This window comes from Tribolium castaneum, chromosome 6 (assembly GCF_031307605.1).
Source record: "Tribolium castaneum strain GA2 chromosome 6, icTriCast1.1, whole genome shotgun sequence".
Taxonomy (NCBI): Eukaryota; Metazoa; Arthropoda; class Insecta; order Coleoptera; family Tenebrionidae; genus Tribolium; species Tribolium castaneum.
The window spans coordinates 4,800,563-4,820,197 of record NC_087399.1 but is presented as its reverse complement, the minus strand read 5'-3'; the positions used below and the strand labels follow the sequence as shown (position 1 = coordinate 4,820,197).

The 19,635-nt window shown below is 39.1% G+C and overlaps 5 protein-coding genes across 6 annotated transcripts; 2 read left to right on the top strand and 3 right to left on the bottom strand.

Moving 5' to 3' along the window:
* Window positions 1-208: 208 nt before the first annotated feature.
* Window positions 209-1,496, bottom strand: LOC659096 (uncharacterized protein). Its single transcript, XM_965428.4, has 2 exons — window positions 1,355-1,496; window positions 209-1,245 (listed from the first exon to the last, which is right to left on the bottom strand). Exons 1-2 carry the CDS (start codon window positions 1,366-1,368, stop codon window positions 924-926), a joined length of 336 nt encoding a protein of 111 aa, XP_970521.1. The 5' UTR covers window positions 1,369-1,496; the 3' UTR covers window positions 209-923.
* A 14-nt stretch (window positions 1,497-1,510) lies between these two features.
* Window positions 1,511-6,045, top strand: LOC659017 (uncharacterized protein). Of its 2 annotated transcripts, none has more exons than XM_008196365.3 (7): window positions 1,511-1,884; window positions 2,416-2,656; window positions 3,006-3,080; window positions 3,228-3,397; window positions 3,448-3,668; window positions 3,715-3,851; window positions 4,996-6,045. In XM_008196365.3, exons 2-7 carry the CDS (start codon window positions 2,416-2,418, stop codon window positions 5,280-5,282), a joined length of 1,131 nt encoding a protein of 376 aa, XP_008194587.1. In that variant the 5' UTR covers window positions 1,511-1,884; the 3' UTR covers window positions 5,283-6,045. The 2 variants fall into 2 exon arrangements, with proteins under 2 accessions (XP_008194587.1, XP_970449.1); XM_965356.4 differs by lacking the exon at window positions 4,996-6,045 and adding an exon at window positions 3,900-4,343.
* Window positions 6,046-8,818: 2,773 nt separating this feature from the next.
* eIF3d1 (eukaryotic translation initiation factor 3 subunit d1) lies at window positions 8,819-10,928 on the bottom strand. The gene is made up of 7 exons (NM_001160237.1): window positions 10,660-10,928; window positions 10,335-10,597; window positions 10,177-10,288; window positions 10,022-10,131; window positions 9,829-9,967; window positions 9,489-9,781; window positions 8,819-9,445 (listed from the first exon to the last, which is right to left on the bottom strand). Exons 1-7 carry the CDS (start codon window positions 10,859-10,861, stop codon window positions 8,876-8,878), a joined length of 1,689 nt encoding a protein of 562 aa, NP_001153709.1. The 5' UTR covers window positions 10,862-10,928; the 3' UTR covers window positions 8,819-8,875.
* A 653-nt stretch (window positions 10,929-11,581) lies between these two features.
* Window positions 11,582-17,482, bottom strand: Sans (Scaffold protein containing ankyrin repeats and SAM domain). The gene is made up of 6 exons (XM_008198839.3): window positions 17,268-17,482; window positions 16,729-16,872; window positions 12,831-13,110; window positions 12,505-12,780; window positions 12,163-12,458; window positions 11,582-12,113 (listed from the first exon to the last, which is right to left on the bottom strand). The coding sequence occupies exons 1-6, from the start codon at window positions 17,288-17,290 to the stop codon at window positions 11,735-11,737; spliced, it is 1,398 nt and encodes a 465-aa protein (XP_008197061.1). The 5' UTR covers window positions 17,291-17,482; the 3' UTR covers window positions 11,582-11,734.
* On the top strand, window positions 14,356-15,985 carry LOC100142389 (carboxypeptidase A). The gene is made up of 2 exons (XM_001810595.4): window positions 14,356-15,010; window positions 15,058-15,985. The coding sequence occupies exons 1-2, from the start codon at window positions 14,645-14,647 to the stop codon at window positions 15,925-15,927; spliced, it is 1,236 nt and encodes a 411-aa protein (XP_001810647.1). The 5' UTR covers window positions 14,356-14,644; the 3' UTR covers window positions 15,928-15,985.
* Window positions 17,483-19,635: the final 2,153 nt, after the last annotated feature.

Sequence of the window (19,635 nt, the reverse complement as noted above, 5' to 3'; positions counted from 1 at the left end):
CATTCGAATTGAACCGCTGTTACGGATTTAGTATTGACAAATATTTATCTCAGCTGACTTGATTTTTTTCGTGACCCCTCACATGGAATGATGCGGGATTTACTGGTTAAAAACCCACCGACAACAACACATTCTTCACACTATTGCACCCACTGATTAAATTCCACAAAATGTGGGAATATTTTTGACCGAAGTGATAAAAAACAGATGAAATAACTAAACATTTATTGATAAATTACAGTTTTTCACAATTCGGGAATTCAGCATGCAGATTACCAACACAAATTCGGGAAACATAATTAATTAATTAAACACAAATTAAAAGTGATAAAAAAGCAGTACTTTTTTGTACAACATATAACTTAAAAAGAAGTAAAATTGAACGATCTTGATGTGTTATCTCAACTAGCATTACATAAAAAATTGCGTGGATTGTCTTCAGCAATGCTCTCAATATTTATTTGAACAAAACTTGCCTTACTTTAATATCAGTGTAAAGTTTTGCAAAACGAAAACTGGAAAGATCACACTTGAAACAAAGACTAAATGCAGCACATGATAAAATAATACTCTTACAACTTATAACTAGTGAATAACCACGTGGATGTTTCTCGACTAACTATCCTATAAAATAAATTAACAAATCAGGCCTCTGTTCACGTTTATTCAATAAATGAGGTGAACGCCGGGCTTAATGGCATCTAAAATTACATATTTCACAAAAAGTGGCAACTGCACACTGTGACTTGAAAATGAAGTTGGTTACATTGACCATTAAATACAGTCATTCGTGAAGTCATGACATTGTCCACTGTTGCCAACTTGATTTCCAAGCCACAGCCCACTCCGTCCATTTAAAAAATAAAGTGGTCCATAAAGAGCGATTTCTTAAAAATAAAAGTATAGAAAATCCAGTCTTGTAATCACACTTGATGGCATCCACGCTGCAGCCGCTCAACATACATCTCAAACAACAGTTTATTAATATTGAAATAGTGTGGATTCTGGTTTTCGTTCAAATCTGGCGAATACTGCGGCGAGCTGTTCCAGTCGAGGCTCTGCACCGAGCCCGGGGGTGACTCGGGCAGCTGGTGGACGAAGCTCGGGGGCCCGGGGCCCCACTCGGACGCCCCCAGAGGGTTAGAGTTGTCCAGAAAGAGCCCGTTGTTGATGTGCAGGTTGTTGATGCGTTTCGACAGTGGCATGAACTCGACTTCGTCTTCGTGGAGGTTGCGACCCCGTTTTCTGCAAACATTTAAAGGGAAAAGAGTGATCAGCTGGGGGAGTGCACGGTTTGCAGCGGCCTGTTGGCGCATTTCGGGACCACGGTGGGGCCGAATATTCGGGGCTTTACCTGTTTTGAGTCATTCTGGAGTGTCTTGTGCCAGCTGTGGGATGAGAACGGATTTTTTTGACAAATAATCAGCAAAACCACTGCGGTTGAAAACACGAACTGGGGATTTTAGCCCGGTGGGGGATAGGTTGGCAGCGAAACGCGGAAATTTCAAAAACTGCAAAAATGCAGGATTATAAGGCAGCAATTAAGCGTGAAAGTAACACGAAAGTAAAAGTCTCGCTCGCGGGTGATGTAATAGGGCTTTACTTGGCCAAAAACAGTGTCTTTGTTTTTACGTGATTGGTTTAGTGTGTTTTTTGGTGGGTTGTTGTAGGAAGAGGAAATTCGAGTTTTTTGCGAATTAAGAGCCATTAAGTTGCTTTTAAGGCACGCATGCGTGTGACCCAAATTCTTTCAAAGTCCCTTTATGGCCTTATTGTGTGTGGAGTGCCAATTTATTATTATTTAATAGTTATTTTTTCGCTTTAATTGTGTTAGTGTAGTTGCGTTAAAGTGAGTTTTTCATTGTCTTCGTTAAGCACGTTGAGGTAATTATAATTAAAATGATTACATAAATTTTTTGAATTTCTTTTTTTGACACCTAACCTATATTAGATATTACCCTGGGGTCCCCAGGACGAAAATAAACGATTTTCTTAAAAACAACTCAAATTTTATCACTCACTCGAGTTAAAACAATAAGAATTGATTAAAGGAGTTATTAATTCAAAAAGCTATTTCACTTATCACAGCTTCCCATCACGTGTGACCTTGAGCAAACCGGCGGCAAAAATTCAAATTTGAATAATTGTTGAATGGGCGCGCGTCAGCGTTTTTTACTCCAGCAGCAGCTGTTGCAACAATCCGAGCAAACAGTAATTAATTTGTAGAATTATCGCCAAAACTGGTGTTTTTCAAGTGAACCATAATCGGGTAAACTCTTGTAACTAAGAGGGTTATTTTATCATCAAACAAACTCGCTCCTCATTGACCTTCGCGTATTGTGCAAACATTGTGGTGGGACTCGGATTAATATATAAACGCAAGGCGCGATTTGTCTCATTACAATTTTATTAAAGATGTACGAAAAAGTCAACGGTGAAATAAACACTTCAGCGGTCCACGTGGTGGACCTGCGGAGCGACACCATAAGCAAGCCCACCCCCGAGATGAGGGAGGCCATGGCGACGGCGGTCGTCGGCGACGACGTCTTCGGGGAAGACCCCACCGTGGCCGAGCTTGAGCGCCGCTCGGCCGAGCTTTTGGGCAAGGAGGACGCCGTCTTCGTGGCCAGCGGCACCATGGCCAATTTAATCGCAAGTGAGTTTATTGCCACTTCTTTTGCAACGTGTCAAATGTCGGCGATAAAGCGGAAATTTCCCCGCTGAAACTATTTTTTTTTCACGAGATAACGCAGAGCTTAAGAATCAACAAAATCAAACTGGTTATCTTGATCAAATACATTTTTGCAAGTAACGATTTTGACGTCCGAGCGGGTTTATTGAGCAATCGTTTATCAAATGGGCAATTATTTCTTACATCTCACGTGTTATAATTTAATTTTTAATTCAGCATAACTTAATTATTTGTTTGCGTTAAACACACACGTTCTGATTATTTGCCAATTTCGATAATATTATGCAACTCTAACGTCTTATCACTTTTTAAGTTATGGTCCACTGCAGCCAGCGGGGGAGCGAGATAATTTCAGGCGATAATGGGCACACATTCAGATTTGAACAAGGTATGATTGTGTAGGTACTAATTTTCGCATTGCGGTTTCGCAACTTCATTAAATACAGTTATGGATAGAAACGAGATTGTTACCCGCCCATTAATCACTTAATCAGAAAGAAATTTCCATTGGTAATTAGTTGTTGCGCAATTTTAGGGGGCCCCGCCCAAATTGCCGGCGTCCAAGCCTCCCTTATCCGCAATAACAGTGACGGGACGTTCAGTTTGGACGAACTCAGAGACAGAATCCGGAAAAACCCGGACTGTCATGAGCCCTACACCACTCTAGTCATTATTGAAAACACCCACAACATGTGTGGCGGAAAAGTAAAGTTATTCATAATAAAAAACCCAAAAGTACTATTGTTCCGCTTCAGGTATTACCGTTAGATTGGATCGAAAAAGTGAAAAACATTTCAAAAGAGTACAACATTCCGGTCCATATGGACGGGGCTCGCGTCATGAACGCCGCCGTCTACCTCAAAGTACCTGTCGAACGCGTCGTCCGGGACGTGGACACCGTTTGCTTCTGCCTGAGTAAGGGGCTAGGCGCCCCCATTGGGTCGATTCTCGCCGGCAGCAAGACTTTTGTCGACAAGTAAAACCAGCGAGTGATTTTGGCGATGTCTAACGCGGTTTTGCAGGGCTAGGAGGACGAGGAAGGTCCTGGGGGGCGGCTGGCGGCAGGCTGGGATTATCGCAGCCGCGGGGCTCGTGGCCCTTGACAAGATGATCGACCGGTTGCAGGAGGACCACGACCACATCTTGCAAATTGCCAGAGGTAAATAGTTTGGTTTTTATGGCAGGCGGAAATTGAGCGTTGTTACAGCTATCGATAGCTTAAGATCGGACATCTTCAAAGTTGACTTGCCCTCAATTCACACAAATATTTTGATGATGTATATTGATCGGAGCAAAGTGGCCGTCAAAGAAGTCATCTATCGGTTGGCCAAAGTGTTTAAGAATGATATAGTGAAAGTTAGTGTTAGGGCTTCCTCCATTCGGCCCGATTGTGTCAGGTTTGTGACGTACTGGCAGATCACCGATGATGATATCAGAGATACGATCGACAGAGTTACGTTTGTTTTGAAAGAATTCGATGACCAATTCAAGTCGATCAAAGCTTAAATAGGTATTAAGTGTTTATTATTATGATGATTATATTTTTTGATTGTTTTTACACGCTTTTGGAATTTACACGATATGACCTGAATACAAATAAGATAATATTTAAGTGAAAACGCATTTATAACTAATAAATATATTTTTATTGTGTATGGCTTTCCTTTGGTCACAACTCTCCCGTTTACTCTCATTCCCAAGGGGTTATACATGTATTACAGTTACACAAACAAACAAATAAAAAAATAAAAAGATGAAGATTTAAATCTCCTGGTGTACGTAACACATTTTTTTTTTCTCAAAATGACAGAGCTACTGTTTGTAAAATAATTGAGTTGTAAAAAATGAACGCAGTATTCAGTCAAAAAATCGCTATACAAGGTGAGTCTGCTGAAAGTATTTTTTACTACATCTCAAAAACTAAATGTCGCACGCAGAAATGAGCGTTTGCTATTAAAGAAAAATACTTTGTATTAAAAAAATTAAAAATATGATGATGATAAATGATGCTCCGAACAAAAAAAATTGTAAAAAAAATTGTCGCTAGCTGTTTGAATTTTTAATTTTTGCAAATTATTTACCTTCGATTTTTTTTTCTATAATAAAAGCTTTACTGTGAAAATTTTTCTGTAAAGCACTCAAACATAAAATCTTGTGCGCTATGCCCTCGGCTTTATTTATAAAACAGCTTCTTTCATAAAGAATTGCATCATGTGTAGGGTACTTATTAGCTATTAGATAAATAGCTGTTAGCTGTGTCATACAAGTAACTCGTAATTAAATTTATTTTTATTTATTTCCAGGTATTAGCGACATGAAGTCCAAGACATTTCAAGTGGACTTGTCGGGCGTCCAAACCAACATCCTTATGATGTATTTGGACAAGTCCATCATCACGGCCAAAGAAGTGCAAAAGCGCTTAGCCTCTGTTTTTGAGACCGATGAAGTTAAAGTTTGCGTTAAAACTAGTTCGAGAGACGCAGGAGTTATCAGATTTGTCACTTATTGGGAAATTAGTGACCAGGACGTCACAGCTGCAGTAAAAAAACTACAGCTCGTGATTAGAGAAATTGACAACAGACATAATTAAATCGTATTGCATAAGCCGTAACGTGAAGTATTCCTTAATTGAAGTATTATATTGTTCGTAACAATAAACGAAATTACTTTTTGTGGCTATTTATTTGAATTTGAAAACCCCGCTTTCGAAACAACCCAGTGAAGTGTGCATGAACCGAAATCCCGTAAGGGTGAAGTGAATTTTGCTAAGATTCGTTCATTAATCAATATTTATTACTTAAATAATAATCTCATCATATGCTGCAACGAAAAAATAGAACCTGATTGATAAATAAAATTGATCAGACAGACGTCAAGTTTAGGTTATGTTTACTCTTCCCTGATGTCAGAGATTTGTGTATAAATAATGCCTAAAACATTATTCTAAGAAGGAATAATCTATTCGAAATGACGAGTATGTTTAAACGATAGATGCAACTCCGGTTACGAGTGAGGAACAAGTTTTGTTTTGCCACTTGTGAAACCACAAGAAACCTACTGGCGGGAACACTGCACAATTCTAGGGCAATTGAAAATGAAACTACAAAGCACAGTGATTTTGGCCCAAGTTCAAGTCAGTTGCGAGAATTGGACAGACTAGGGGAGAGGAGACGAAGTCCAGAGAGGCAGTATTCACGTCACAAAAGTCGAAATTGGAATACACCCGGCTTTTGTCACACACGTTGCTATTAATTTCTTTATTGTTGTGAAAGAATTATTTTTATTTTTATTGAATCCGAAATAATGTTTGTTTTTGCGAATATTTCAATTAGTAAATAAACTCGCATTTTGAACCTGCCGCCTTCATCATTGTCGAAAAGTTTAGCACCGCTGAGCACCGCCAACCTGTGGTCACAAACAAATCCCCTAAACGGAGGACCAAAAACTGTCCAATTTGTTGATAAATCACACTATTATTAGGTGATAAGTCTTCAGCTCTTACAAATATTCAATCAAGTAACGATTACTACAGACTGATGTAATTTAAAGTGAATTATAATTAAACGAATGCGAGTTTCGCCATTTTATTGTTTTCATGTTGGCAGAGCTTAGTCTAATTTTTGCGGCGTCATAAGTTTGTGATTAGAATTAACTTCCCTCGCTTACATAAGCACGAAATAACAATGGAAAAAGAAGAATCCCAACAAGCTGAAGTCCAGACTGCTGAAGTAACGACATGTAATGAAGAATCTGTGAAAAAATTTTGTGACGCTGACATTGCTGGTATTCACCAAATAGCGCAGTTTTGGGTGTTCTAACATTTTTCTAGGCCAGGATTCGTGTGAAAGCCACCCCTACAAGCACCTTCTCAATTTTGAGCCCACCGTTGAGCAGTTGTCTCGCGTTGAGAACATAGAGGCCCCCAAAACGCTCAAGGAAACCCCTCTGTGTGACATCGACACGAAAACCAGTCTCGAGGAATTAATAACCGATTTGAAAGCCTGGAAGGAGTTAGGGGTTGACGTTGAATACTCGGATCATGGCTACAAAGCTTTGACTTGTCTCGTCCAGATATCGACCCCTGACAAAGACTACATCATCGATGCGATTGCCTTAAAAGACGAGTTGCACGCCTTGAATGAAGTTTTCACCAATCCAGACATTGTGAAAATTTTTCATTCGGCGGTAAATGACCTGAAGTGGCTCCAGCAGGACTTGGGTGTTTTTGTCGTCAACTTGTTTGACACTCAAATCGCGATGAAAGCGCTGGGGTACAAAAAGTTGGGACTGGACGCACTTTTGCAGGACTATCACGTCGCAAAGGATAAGACAATGCAACGTCAGGATTTTCGCAGAAGGCCCCTGCCTCCCAAATTTAAAGACTACGCCCGTGTGGACTCCCATTACTTAATCGGGTTTTACCACAAACTCAAAAATGAGTTGATTGAAGCGAACCTTTTGCGGGCTGTGCTTGATGATTGTAATAACTGCTGCAAGATTCTCTATCCTAAAGTTGAAGATGAAGCGTATTTGTCGGTTCGTAGAAATGTCGAAGAAATACACAAACGCCAGTTGTTAGTTTTGGAAAAACTGAACAGCTGGAGGCACCAAATTGCCCAATATTTGGACAAAAACGTGGGCTGTGTCTTATCTAAGAGTAATATGGAGACCTTGGTTTTGCAAATGCCGAGTGATTCGGCTGATATTATGCAAATTTCGCAGTCATCACACGTGAAGGAACATTTGGACGAAGTTATGCAAATATTGTCGGAGGGAAATCCCGTCCGGTTTAATGAGTTTTCTAGAAATAAACGTAAATTTAACCAAACTGGGTTTGGTAGAAATGAACCGTCGGGAAGTAATAAGAAAAAATGGAATAATCAAATTGGCAAAAATGTGCAAAACATGTTTGACTTGAGGAACACTTTGCCCCAAAGGGACAGGAAGCCCTTCTGGAACAAGCAAGCGGCCAAACGTTTTCACAAGTATAACTAGACCACAAATTTTTTTTTTTTTGGATTAATTCTTTTTGGTAAGTTTCAATTTTATTCAGTTAATTATGTTTTTTATGAGTGGTTTGGACCACTTTTATTTTTTTCATTTGGGTACAAATGCGTCTTTATGGAAACGCTACTTCACAAAATACAGCTTAATGTGTTTGAAAAAATTAGAAAGATATTTCGCTTAACTCCACAATGTGAATTCATAAGTGAAATATTTCGAAAACTACTGTGGGTATAGGGCTCCTGTTGTTGATAAAAACAAAACTAAAACATTTAAGATATTGGAAAAGACAATAACAAACATATTGTATAAGTGCGGCAATAAATTATATAGTTCATTCAAAAAAAAAAAAAATAAAGTAACAAACCTTTCCCCCCTCCATTATTTCATTCGTGGAAGAATAACAAATTAGTTTCGAGGGAAAAATAGTTTAAAAAGCTGATGTTTTGTAAAATGAAAAAAATTATTAAAGTGCACTTATCTTCATGGCATCTACTTCCGCTACAATATGTAGCAATAAGGTATTGCAAATAAATAAAAACCAAGTTAATATTATGTCATTATTATACCTACCATTCCACATTTCACTTACAATATGTTAATTGTATCACATATTCAATCCCACTTGGAGATGAGCAATTGAAAAAATACACTTTACGACATCATAAACTCAAATGTCATCAAATTAGTTTGAAAATTTTATAAAGTAGTTAATCTGTTGTAAAATGTTGCACTCAAACGATTATAACTTTTCAACATCTCAAATTGTGTGGGTTCGAGTAAAAATAAAACTGTTAATTTGATTTAGTTATTGAATGTTGGAACGTATTAACAAAAAAAGAATGAATCATACGATAATATGACATCTTACGTCATAAAAATGTGCTGATAATCTTGAATAAGTAAATTCTAAACCTAATAAAGTAAATCCGCAACAAAATAGAATAATGCACTTACCTTTATTTTTCTTTTGTTGTGAATACGACAGCTTTACTTTCTTTGTTGAAAAAAATTAAAAAATGCGTGAGCAAATGCACCTTGCTGCTGCTACACGACAAGAGTCCGTTTTATTTTTTTTTCACTTGTTGGTTAATACTATGCACGAGAATTAACTGCAAATTATTATTTATTGATCATTTTATTTCGGCCTTTCGCTAATACATGATAAAAATACAAAATCTAGCGTTTCGCACTGTTGGTGTATGGATAAAGGGTCTGGAAAGTCACGGAATCAGGGGGCACCTCATCCTCCGACTCCGACTCCCCGTCCGATTCGAACGTATTATCCGGAATATCGTACAACCGGATCATCGGCTTATTCGGATCTTTCATAATCAAATACTTCCCATCCTTCTGTTTCATAACAATGTCAATAATACACCGCAGAATCCCCCACGCATTATCCATATTCAGATTAATCTGAGTGGCAAACTCGTGCGGCTTATACTGCTGTGTACCCAGAATAACATGCTTGCTGTTATCCCTGACATGGGCCCGGGAAACATAACCGAATTTAATTTGGTCGCTGCCAGCCAGCAACGCCTGAACGGTCCATTTGGCCAGCTTGCAGGCGTTATTACGCAGCTCATTGGCCAAAACGGCGCCTCTCTGGGTGTCCAGTTTCTGGCGCCACTCCACCCCATTGGCCAATTTGGAATCCCATTCGTTCAAGGCCTTGATTGACAGGAATTGGAGCTCGCCATTCGGGGACTGGACCACGGCATCGTGTTCGCAACGGACAACCAAAAACTACACAAATTAAACGTGGACAGAAACAAAACGAAAAAATTACTATTCCGCTCCCTAGGTCATATTTGCGGTATCTGTAGGCCACACTGGCGACCTCCCCTTCCTCCTCCTCGGAGATAAAAGGGTTTGGGTTGTCGAACTTGAAGCGGGGCTCCCCGGTACCTGTTCTTAATACCTGTTGACTGAAATTGTGGTTAATGAAAGTGGCTTCCAAGGCCAGGTTTCGAGGGGAGTTTAAGGAGTTGCCGTCGTCTTGTGGGGGCTCCACGGACGTTTCGTTGACGGTTAAAAGATCAAACTCCGTATTGTCACGCTTATCAAAGAAGAGTTTATCGCCTGAAAAATTTTGTTTGAGATTTGTTACACTTGTAAGGGCACAGTACCAATTTTTTCAATCACGATGTCCCAGGAATAATTCGAGCGAGTGCAGCACATGATGGTCGCAAGGATCGCATCAGTGGCGTACACATTGCCCTCCGTTTTACTCAACTTACGGATAATCGGATCATCAGTTGTTGTAACCTGAGGATAATTAATTTTAATTTTTTGCCATCAATGATATTAAAAATAACCCACTGTATGGAAGATACGATTGACGCTTTGCAGCGGCTTCTCATTCTTCACGTTGACACGATCGTACGACTTGTCATAGTACTCCAACTCGCCACAACAAGTAATATCCTCGCCTAAAAACCAAAATAGAAAAATTCGCATTGCTTAATTAAACCAACCGTCTTTGACGTTAGGGAGCGACAATTTTCCCAACCGAGGGAAATCCATTTCCTCAATGGTGACCCAATCCGGTTTGACCGTAACCGAAGCGTCCCTGATCTTAATCTGGGGCTAAAACCGCCAACTATATTGCGGTAAAACTCAAGCGAGATCTTACCCGTCCTTGTCCCCATTTCTTAACCTGGCTCCTCTTATACGTGTCCCTGGCTTTAACCCCCTTCCCGAGGGACTGCATGCCGCTGCCTTGCACCCCAGCACGGCCGCCACGCCCGCGCAAGTTGCGCTGGTTCGCGCGGAAGCGCCCCCGTTGATAGGGGGGCTTCTGGACGCGTGTTGTGTCCACCAAATGAAAAGTGCTCTCGTCTTCGTCATGATAATACGCGTATTGACTGCCAGAACCGAACTGGGACGCATACTTGTCTAAAATTGCGAAAAATAAGTCACTTAACCTCAAATTTGACATGTGTCAATGTCAGACTAACTGGCATATTTCTTGTCTTGGAAGGCGGCCCCCGTCCAGTCGCTGATTTTGCCGAGACGGTCGCCTTTGCTGAAGGGCTGGTACGGCATATCTTTGAACTGGTCGGGCAGCTCGCAGGGCCCCCATCCAGTCGGGTTGTCCTGGATTACGGGGGCCACGAATTTGGGGACCTCACCCGCTGATTGACCATCAGTCATAGTCATTTGACTTGCTTTCAGAAGTTAGGAAGTGTTCAATTCAATATGTTGAAGCAGAAACCGCGAGTTGTGCACAACACTTGGCAAAAAGAAATGTGCGCGCGCAGATTCTGACAATCGACAGTTTTTGAAATTCGGCGCTTTTGAAATCAAAATAACATGGCCAACTTACATCAAATGTCGCTGCGCTTGAGAAAACATTTTCATCCACTTTTTTTTCAATTTAATTCTCTAATTTTTGTTTACGTGTTGTTTCACTTACCTTTTCTACACTTTTTTTCAGAAAAAAATTGTCACCCTGATCCGCAGCGACATTTGATGTAAGTTGGCGATGCTAAATAATAATGGAATCCTGTTAAAAATCCTTCACTCTTGGGTTTCCAATTAATTTTAAATTAAATTTTTTCCATTACAACCTAATTGATTTATTGCATTGTTAATAACTAATATTTAACTTGGAAAAACAGCAAGAAAATAAGCTCTAATGGCAATAAGGCATTATTTTTTTCTATTTTGGTGTCTCACTAACTTTATTTTGCATAAAAACTCATTGCCATCACAAAGAACGCAACAGCGCAAAAATTTGTATTGAATTCAAATTCTTCTACACGTAACTTCACTTTTTCGTAGTATATTTTACGTCCCCTATTATTGCGTATTGACGATGACATCAGATTTCTCTCAGCAAAGAGAACACTGATAAGGAGTGGGTTTAATAAGCTCGCATTTGCATAACACACATTTATTTATAATAAATTTAAATACGAATTTGTAAATATTATGCCTGGCACACATCTGTACAAAAAGTGCCCATAAAATACAAGCAATACCGTTATCATGTCCACGACAATGAATAAATAACACATTTTGACTCCATATTTACAACATGCTGTCTGTGACTTCGCCCGGATTCTCCAGCGCGGCTTTGCGTTCGCTGACAGCGGTCACAAGTTTCCTGTACGGCCCTAGGGGCAAGTTCAGGCTTTGGAGATCGTTTTCTGTCAGTATCATCAGCGTTTCCAGGTCGATTTTCTGCTCCTCGAAGCGGGGAAGGTACTCTCCTAGCCCCCAGGCGGTCAAGAAGCGTTCCAGGGGAGCGTTCGGGTTATCGTCGTCGCTGGACTCGGGGTCTGATAACTCGTCTTCGATTGATAGAGTGTTGGTTCTGGGGCCGTAGCTTTCCCCTGACCCGATTGAACTCTCCTCGTTGGGGCCTTCGCTGGAGTAGAAGCCTTGGAATGTGTTGGTTATGCTCTTTCTAAATAAAAAACGTGTTTTTGTGCTTTCGCATATTGATTATTTGTTACCGGAACGCTATGCTTCCAATTCCTGGGCGCACGAAAATACTCGCTGGTTCTTGTTGGAGTTTAGTGTCGCCGTTTGTTTCCAATTCGTGCATGAAGTCAGGCTGGGAGATGGACCTTGTGAGGCCGTTGCTGGACGGTGGTGGCGGCGGAGACGACTCTATGTACTCAGCTTCGTTGAAGACCGATTCCAGACGGCCTCTCCTGCCATCGATGGTCCCCGTGTAAAGTACCTCAGAGTCTCGCCGATACCCCGTTAGTGATCTGACTGAGCGTTTGCCGTCTTCAATTTCACTAATCTGGAACGAGTTTTTCAAATAAATGCTTATTTACTCTCGGGAGCACCTTGAAGTCGTCGTCGAAGCCAGGCCGCGTTGTTCGGCTGGCGAGCACCCGCTTCTGCACCGACCCCAAATTCCGCATCCCGGAAACGGTCCCGTTGCCCACGATGGTGCTGAACCTCGGAGGGGCCGGCCCCAGATTCGACAAGTTCGACATGGACCCACTTTTAATTCTGGTTTTGAGCGTCTCTATCATCGACGGCCTGTGGTGACCTTTGTTCATACGTTTCTCCAGCTTCTCTTGAACTTGCTCTTTTTTGACTTGGCGTTTGTTGAATTCCTGAAAAGAAAGTGAAACGATTGGTTTCTCTCGACGGGGCCGTGTTTTACTTTGATGCGTTTTTCTGACTCTTTCTTTGCTTTTTCTTTGAGTGCTTTGGCTTTCTTTTTGTCGCCGGCCTCCAGTTTGGCGTGGACGCCGTCCAAGAACCGCAGGATGTCGTCGCGGTTGTTCATTCCGGCGAGTTCTTGGGCGGTGCGGCCGTCGATATCAGTCGAGTAAATGTTGGCTCCGAAATTGACTAGGAATGTGACGATGTGTTTGTGGCCCTGCGCCGCGGCCAAGTGCAGGGCCGTGTTGCCGAAGAGGTCGGCTTTGTCCGGGTCTCCCCTGCAACGTATTGATACAAAAAATCCATCCGGTTTAAGCAAAACCAAATAATTTTAATAATAAACGAGTAAAATTGCAATTATTAAACCTTATCCTTTGTAAATTAAATAAAATGCCTTGAGTTCAAATTCTTTTGTAGTTAGTCTCGATAAAAGTCGGATAAAAGTGATAAAAATGTTATCTGAAAATAGAAATCTCGTGTTATTTATGATAACTGACAGTAAAATTTCTTAGGTAGTAAATTAATTTTATTCCTAATTACAATGTTGAAAAGTGAGCTTTCACTTGCTGTTATTACAATGGTTTAAATATTTCAAATAACTGCCACTGCTACTTCAGTTAATTGATTGGACACAGACAATTAACAACCTATTTCAGTAGGTAATTGTTAAATTAAGTAAAATTATTTACTTGGATAATTGGTGATTTCCTTTTCCAAATTTGTGTGAGACAGCATTATTTTATTTGAGAATAAGCATGTACAAGGTCCCTAAAAAGTATGAATTCAGTTAAATATTATAAAAACTATTCATCAAAACGTATTGGAATTTGGTATATGCGTTAAATGATTTAAATTCTATCGTCTCAGACGTTTATCAAATTTCTGTCTTCATTTGTTTTGGAAAAACAAGGCTAACATGATTTTTTTTAATGGCAAAAAGGGTCAAATTTAATATTAAAAAAAGCCTTTTATGATTTAACACTTATAATTATCGAACTAATAAAATTTTGTTAGCTTTCGAAATGTTGTCTTTGCCACCTGAACTGTTACCAAAAAATAAGTAAAATAATTGTTAAAATAACTCCATAATATCCATACTTATTATTATCATCGATTCTGTTATATTTAGGTACTTTGAATTTAATTAGAGAATAATATACTTGAATGTAATTATATTATCAAGTTATTATCTAACCAAGTTTCAGTGAATGTGTGTAGAACAAAAGAATTATCTAGATTTATCTATACTGACTGTTTAAATTTAAAGATCTACCTCTCGTATACCAACATAAAAAACTATTGGCCTAACTACGATTTCAAAATTTTAATAAAAATAGCAACAGCGGATTTACATTTTTTTATTGAAATAGGGCACAAAAATAGACTTTATAGTTATAGTAAGTTATAGTCATAACTAATGGTTGTAATTTGTTAAAATCGGATAATTAATTATGAAGTCGCAATTTATGGCACTTTTTACACATTTCTAAAAAAAATATTGATGAAACTAATTTTTATCGAGGATTACTTTTTTATTCGTTTTCACTTTTGTTAGCTCTTTTGTAACAACTAATAATAATAGACAAAAGTCTTGTATCACTCAAGGATGAAATATCACGGGATTAAACTATTGAAGCTTGATTTTTAACCACTAAACAAATATTTGAAGACGTAATCCGTTAAAACACTGGATTAGAAGAGAATTAGGACAAATTCAATTCAATTTTATCGAAGAATCAGCAGATTAGACTGTTGTTTATCCACCACGTGTATAAAAGAGATTCTGCTCTCGATACCTCAGTAGATATCGCAATGAAAGTGCCAGTACTGATAGTACTAGCCCTCGTGGGCTTGTCTAGTGCCAAATACGAGGGCTACAAAGTTTACAAATTCGTAACAAAAACGCACCTCCAGAATGTGTATCTCCAGTCTTTGGAAGCAATCCCAGACTTCGATTTCTGGTCGAAAATTAACACAGTGGGTAACCCAGTCACCGTCATGGTACCACCGCGATTTCAAACAAAAATTGAGGATTATTTAAAACTCAACAATCTTGAATTTAGCATTGAAATCGAAAATGTTGGAAGCGCCATCCACGCTGAAAAACACTACCACAAATCGAGACAAGCTTTAGGTTTGGGAAAAATTACTTTTGACCAATATTTACGCCACGCTGAGGTAACACTTCGAAAAAATATCTCCCGTTTTTAGTTATTGTTTTAAAGATTAATGCTTATTTGGCCCAACTGGCTAAAGACTACCCCGACACTGTCATTCTAGAAACAATCGGGCAGTCGTACGAAAAACGCGACATGAACCTAGTCCGGATTTCCTCCGGGCCTAGAGACCCCCCAAAGCCGGTGATTTTCGTCGATGCCGGCATCCACGCCCGCGAGTGGATCGCCCCAGCCGTGGCCCTCTACCTGATAAACCAACTGGTGGAGAACCCCTCCAACAGTAACCTTCTCGAAGCCGTGGACTGGATCGTCCTCCCGAGCGTCAACCCCGACGGTTACGAGTTCACCTGGACCGGAGACCGCCTCTGGCGCAAGACCCGCTCGCCAGGGACCGTCTGCTTCGGCTGCGACCCTAATCGCAACTTTGGGTTCCACTGGATGGAGGCTGGGGCCAGTAGCTGGGAATGCTCGGACACCTACGCCGGAAAGGAGGCGTTCTCGGAGGTGGAGGCGAGGAATTTGAGAGACTACTTGGCCAAGACTGCGAATATCAAGGCCTATTTGACACTGCATAGCTATGGGCAATATTTGCTCTACCCGTGGGGCTATGGGGATGTTCTCTGTGACAATTGGAAGGAATTGGACGACTTGGGGCATAAAGTAGACGATGCTATAAGTTCGGTTAATGGGACAAGATACACTATTGGTAGTTCGACCCAAGTTTTGTATGCCGCAGCTGGGGCTAGTGACGACTGGGCCATGGGTGGTGCTGGGATCGATATTGTCTATACCATTGAGTTGCCAGGGGGTGGGAACTATGGGTTTGATTTGCCGGCCTCAAGGATTAAGGGGGTGGTAGCCGAAACGTTCGAAGGATTTAAAGTGTTTGCGGACTATGTCGCAAAAAATAGAAAATAGATAAACCATTTGAAAGTGAACTTTTAAGAGGAATAAAATAAACTATTTGGTACAAAAACGTGTCTTATTCATTGCCAATTAATTCTGAAACTTAATTTTTGGGTAATTTCGTGCACAAGTGAAGTGAATTTGTGTAGGTAGATCAGTATAGACGAAGACAATTCATTTCAGCTTTTTTCGTTTTTCTAAGGATTTTGCAAAATAAAAGATTATCAGTCTATATTAAAAATCATTTATCGCTCGTGCAATCTAGGTGTTCACATTGATTGGAAAGCATATCGTTCGCCGATCACAACCAATTTGCATAAAATACATTTCAGCTTCTGGGCACGTAGATCGTATCTACAAAGAATTCGAAAAGTGCAATATCAAATTAGATTATTTCTCTCGAAACTTGTAAAAAATTGATTTAATATTTTGATACAAAATAATCGGGCCAGACTTGTCAACTTATTTTTTGCCGACTTTTTCCGTGTTTAAAACACATTATAATTATTATTTATTGTTTGTACAGAGAACAAATACGTTACATAATCTTGACACAATTTCTTGTGTTTTACTCTACTAGGCGCTCAATCAGGGCAAGTTATTCTAAGTCATTGTAAACTTGCAATTGCCTTCACACCACGAGATTTAATTAACTCATCGGCAATAAGCAGGTTTCTGAAGAGAAATGAAATGAAGCGTCGATTTTTATCATTTTCGTAAAGTAAATTAATCCGAAAGTATCTTTGAGATAACAACTCGATAATTTTAATCAGATGGAGCTCTGATGTAACTGATTGAAATATCTTTACTTACCCTCGTCCGCACAGTAATCTGAGTGCTTCCAAATTTCCGTAAAAGGCCGCATAAAGCGTCGGAGTCATCCCTTGCTCGTCTCGCCCATTGCAGTCCCTTTTAGTTGCTTCTTTTAGCACCTCTATCATGCCATCTTTGGCGGCTCTGGAAAAAGGTTTCGTTTCTCTAAATTTTTCTAAGTCTGATCATTGGCGGAGAAAGTCCCCAAAAAAGAAGCTGGTTTGAACACTAACCTACTTCAAATATCGCATTTTTGCAAAATTCTACTAATTGGAATTTAAAACAAAGATAAGCTTTGCCAAAAATAATTTATTTATTTTGCATTTTTTCGTGATAACGGAGATTGATGATGCGGCTTCGCATTTTTGTCAAATTCCCGTTAAGCTCAGTAAGCTAGTTAAAGGGATCAGAGATAATGATAAATGTATTGTTCACAAACGATTTGGAGGAAATTTAAAAAGCATCAAGTTCAACAAACTTAAAAACGGAAATTTGTATTCAATTTATTTCCGTTTAAAATCATAACAAACAATACTCACTTGTGGTACCTGTCGGTTGACATCGTTCATTTGTTTATTTTCGCACCTGACGCACACAATTTTCAAAATTTTTCAAATTCGAATATTTTTTTTCACTTTATAGCACCATGAAACTAGATTTGTACTTTAAAAATTTGGAATAAAACTGTACACCTAAAACGAGATAACTCTACTAGATATTGTTCACCTGGTGGTTAAGCCACCTGGCAAAACATAATTAAGTGTTTCGGACGTGATCGTTTTTCCGAAATTCGCCGAGTTTCATCTGTATGATACACAGTTATCTCATTTGCATAAATTCCAGGTCACTGAAAGTTGCGTTACAGTTTGCTTTCTAGCAGAATTACAGTTTGTGCGTTAGGGCCATCTACTGTTGGCTCAAGTAACTGAGTCTAGTTAAGGCAGCACTTCTATACGGGAGGACGCACCAGATCGCATTCGAACTTTGAAACTCATCATGATTTTAATTTTAACAATGCGAGTGTTCCATTTATCAGTTTTTCCTTAAATGGAAGCGGTTGTTTGAGATCAGTTTGATAAAATTTTAAATTAACAAGAGTGAAAAAGAGTATTATTATCGAGTGTTGTGGCTAAGGCAAGAGGCTAATTCTGGTCAATTATTGTAGGAGGGAAGGTGGAAACTGAAAGAAACCGCGACTGAACATTGGGCGGAGCTCTGAGCAATATTTCAAAGTTCAATTATGCCGCGAAACACGTTAGCTTCAAGAATAAAGTGATTCCAGTGTTCTCTTAAACTAGCTATTATCGTTTTTTCTTCGTGGTGCTTAACGCACAACTTATATGGAATTAAATGTTTTGGGCGTGATGTGAAATCGAACAGACGCCAAGGCTCGGATTTAATTATTTTCATTAGTAAATCATTGTTTAATTTGATTCAAGTTTTTACGCATTCTTTGAAAAAGAACCGTCAAGTCCTGTGTTCGCTCCGCAATTACTGAAGAATGATTTAAATCAATTGGGAATGGAATTCCGTATTAGCTTTGCAAAAAGCGTCACCGATTAAGCCATTTATCACTGCAGCATTAACTTAATAAAACGAGTCAAGAATTAATTACAACTCTCGCTGCAGCAGTGCCGTTTTTGTGGTCACTTTAATGATATATTAATTCGCCTCAATAACTAAAAGATAAAAGAAATAACTAAATAGGCATTCTTCGGCACCACCCATGCAATTCTCGCTCGTAAAATCATAAATTGCATCACACCTCGAGTGCGATTTTTCCAATCGCGATTAAAGTCTACAATTCCGCGAATTTATAATTAAAAAATAAGCGCGGTTAGCAACCTGTTGAAAACATCATTTGGACGTTTTGTGGCAAATAAGAAAGCGGTCCTGGAGATTCGAAATGGATAAAGTTGGGAAGGATGAAGCAACACCTTTGACTTTGCACCGCAAGATGGTATCACTGGCACGATTCCTTAAAGCCTCATCTCGCGTCTTTTACAAACCTATATTTACCGACAACCATGGTGTGAATCGGACAAACCCATGGCTTTAATGTGGGATCAGCATGCGCTTATCGCGCCAATAGATTTACAGTAATTAATAATTTTTTAATTCCAACTAATTACAGGCTTGCCCACACCTTTGCCTAATTTATTGTTGTCTGGAATGAGAACGGATCTTCTTTTGCCGGGACACAAAATAAGCAGTTTTATAAAAAATCAAAAAAATGTTTTTTTATTCAGAAAAAGATGCATTAAAAAGTAAAATATATTACAGACAGACAGAAAACAAAGCAAGTTAAATGAAAACTTTGAAAAATTATCAGTCTTTCAAAACATTAATTTATATTTATTTACACAATATCACTGTTTAATTTTGCTTTCTTCGTTAATTGCTTTAGATCAATAAATTGCACTGAACACCAATTATCGATTATCAGCGTGACATTTTTCGATTGTTTGTGATTTTTATGTTATGGTGTTTAGTTATGCACTAATACTAATTGTTATTAACCTATTTACTGTTATAATTAAATTTTTCAGTCACCTTGTTGTGCAGACCAGTTTCTTTTAATCAGTGGCATTTTGAATTTGATTTAAAAATTGTAAGTGAAGGATATATAAAATAATAGCGCCTTTAAGCAACACTTTCGATGCGAATCAAATCCGACTTTTATTGCCACTGTGGAAATTTTATAATTCTACTAAATTTATAGTCATAACATAAATTTTATTGCATCGAGTCGTCTATTAGAAATTAAATTGAAATTTCATCGAGACGTTATCAGGCGTCTGTTTCTTTGCTCATCTAAACAATCGTTACGCTCATTATGTGCAGGATAAATGCGTCCACCCAATAAATAAGGAGAGGTAGATAAATTAATAGCATAGCTGTATTTGC

Bases quoted from the DNA above. Each gene is read 5' to 3' on its own strand.
- LOC659017 (XM_965356.4), top strand. From the start codon at position 2,416: ATGTACGAAAAAGTCAACGGTGAAATAAACACTTCAGCGGTCCACGTG. The intron at 3,081-3,227 runs GTATGATTGTGT...GCGCAATTTTAG, and splicing joins CACATTCAGATTTGAACAAG to GGGGCCCCGCCCAAATTGCC. The intron at 3,398-3,447 runs GTAAAGTTATTC...GTTCCGCTTCAG, and splicing joins ACAACATGTGTGGCGGAAAA to GTATTACCGTTAGATTGGAT.
- eIF3d1 (NM_001160237.1), bottom strand. From the start codon at position 10,861: ATGACTATGACTGATGGTCAATCAGCGGGTGAGGTCCCCAAATTCGTG. The intron at 10,289-10,334 runs GTAAGATCTCGC...TGGCGGTTTTAG, and splicing joins AGAAATGGGGACAAGGACGG to CCCCAGATTAAGATCAGGGA. The intron at 9,782-9,828 runs GTACTGTGCCCT...AAAATTTTTCAG, and splicing joins CATCGTGATTGAAAAAATTG to GCGATAAACTCTTCTTTGAT.
- LOC100142389 (XM_001810595.4), top strand. From the start codon at position 14,645: ATGAAAGTGCCAGTACTGATAGTACTAGCCCTCGTGGGCTTGTCTAGT. The intron at 15,011-15,057 runs GTAACACTTCGA...ATTGTTTTAAAG, and splicing joins AATATTTACGCCACGCTGAG to ATTAATGCTTATTTGGCCCA.
- Sans (XM_008198839.3), bottom strand. From the start codon at position 17,290: ATGTCAACCGACAGGTACCACAA. The intron at 16,873-17,267 runs GTGAGTATTGTT...ACCTTTTTCCAG, and splicing joins TCAACCGACAGGTACCACAA to AGCCGCCAAAGATGGCATGA. The intron at 12,459-12,504 runs GTGCTCCCGAGA...AACTCGTTCCAG, and splicing joins GCTTCGACGACGACTTCAAG to ATTAGTGAAATTGAAGACGG.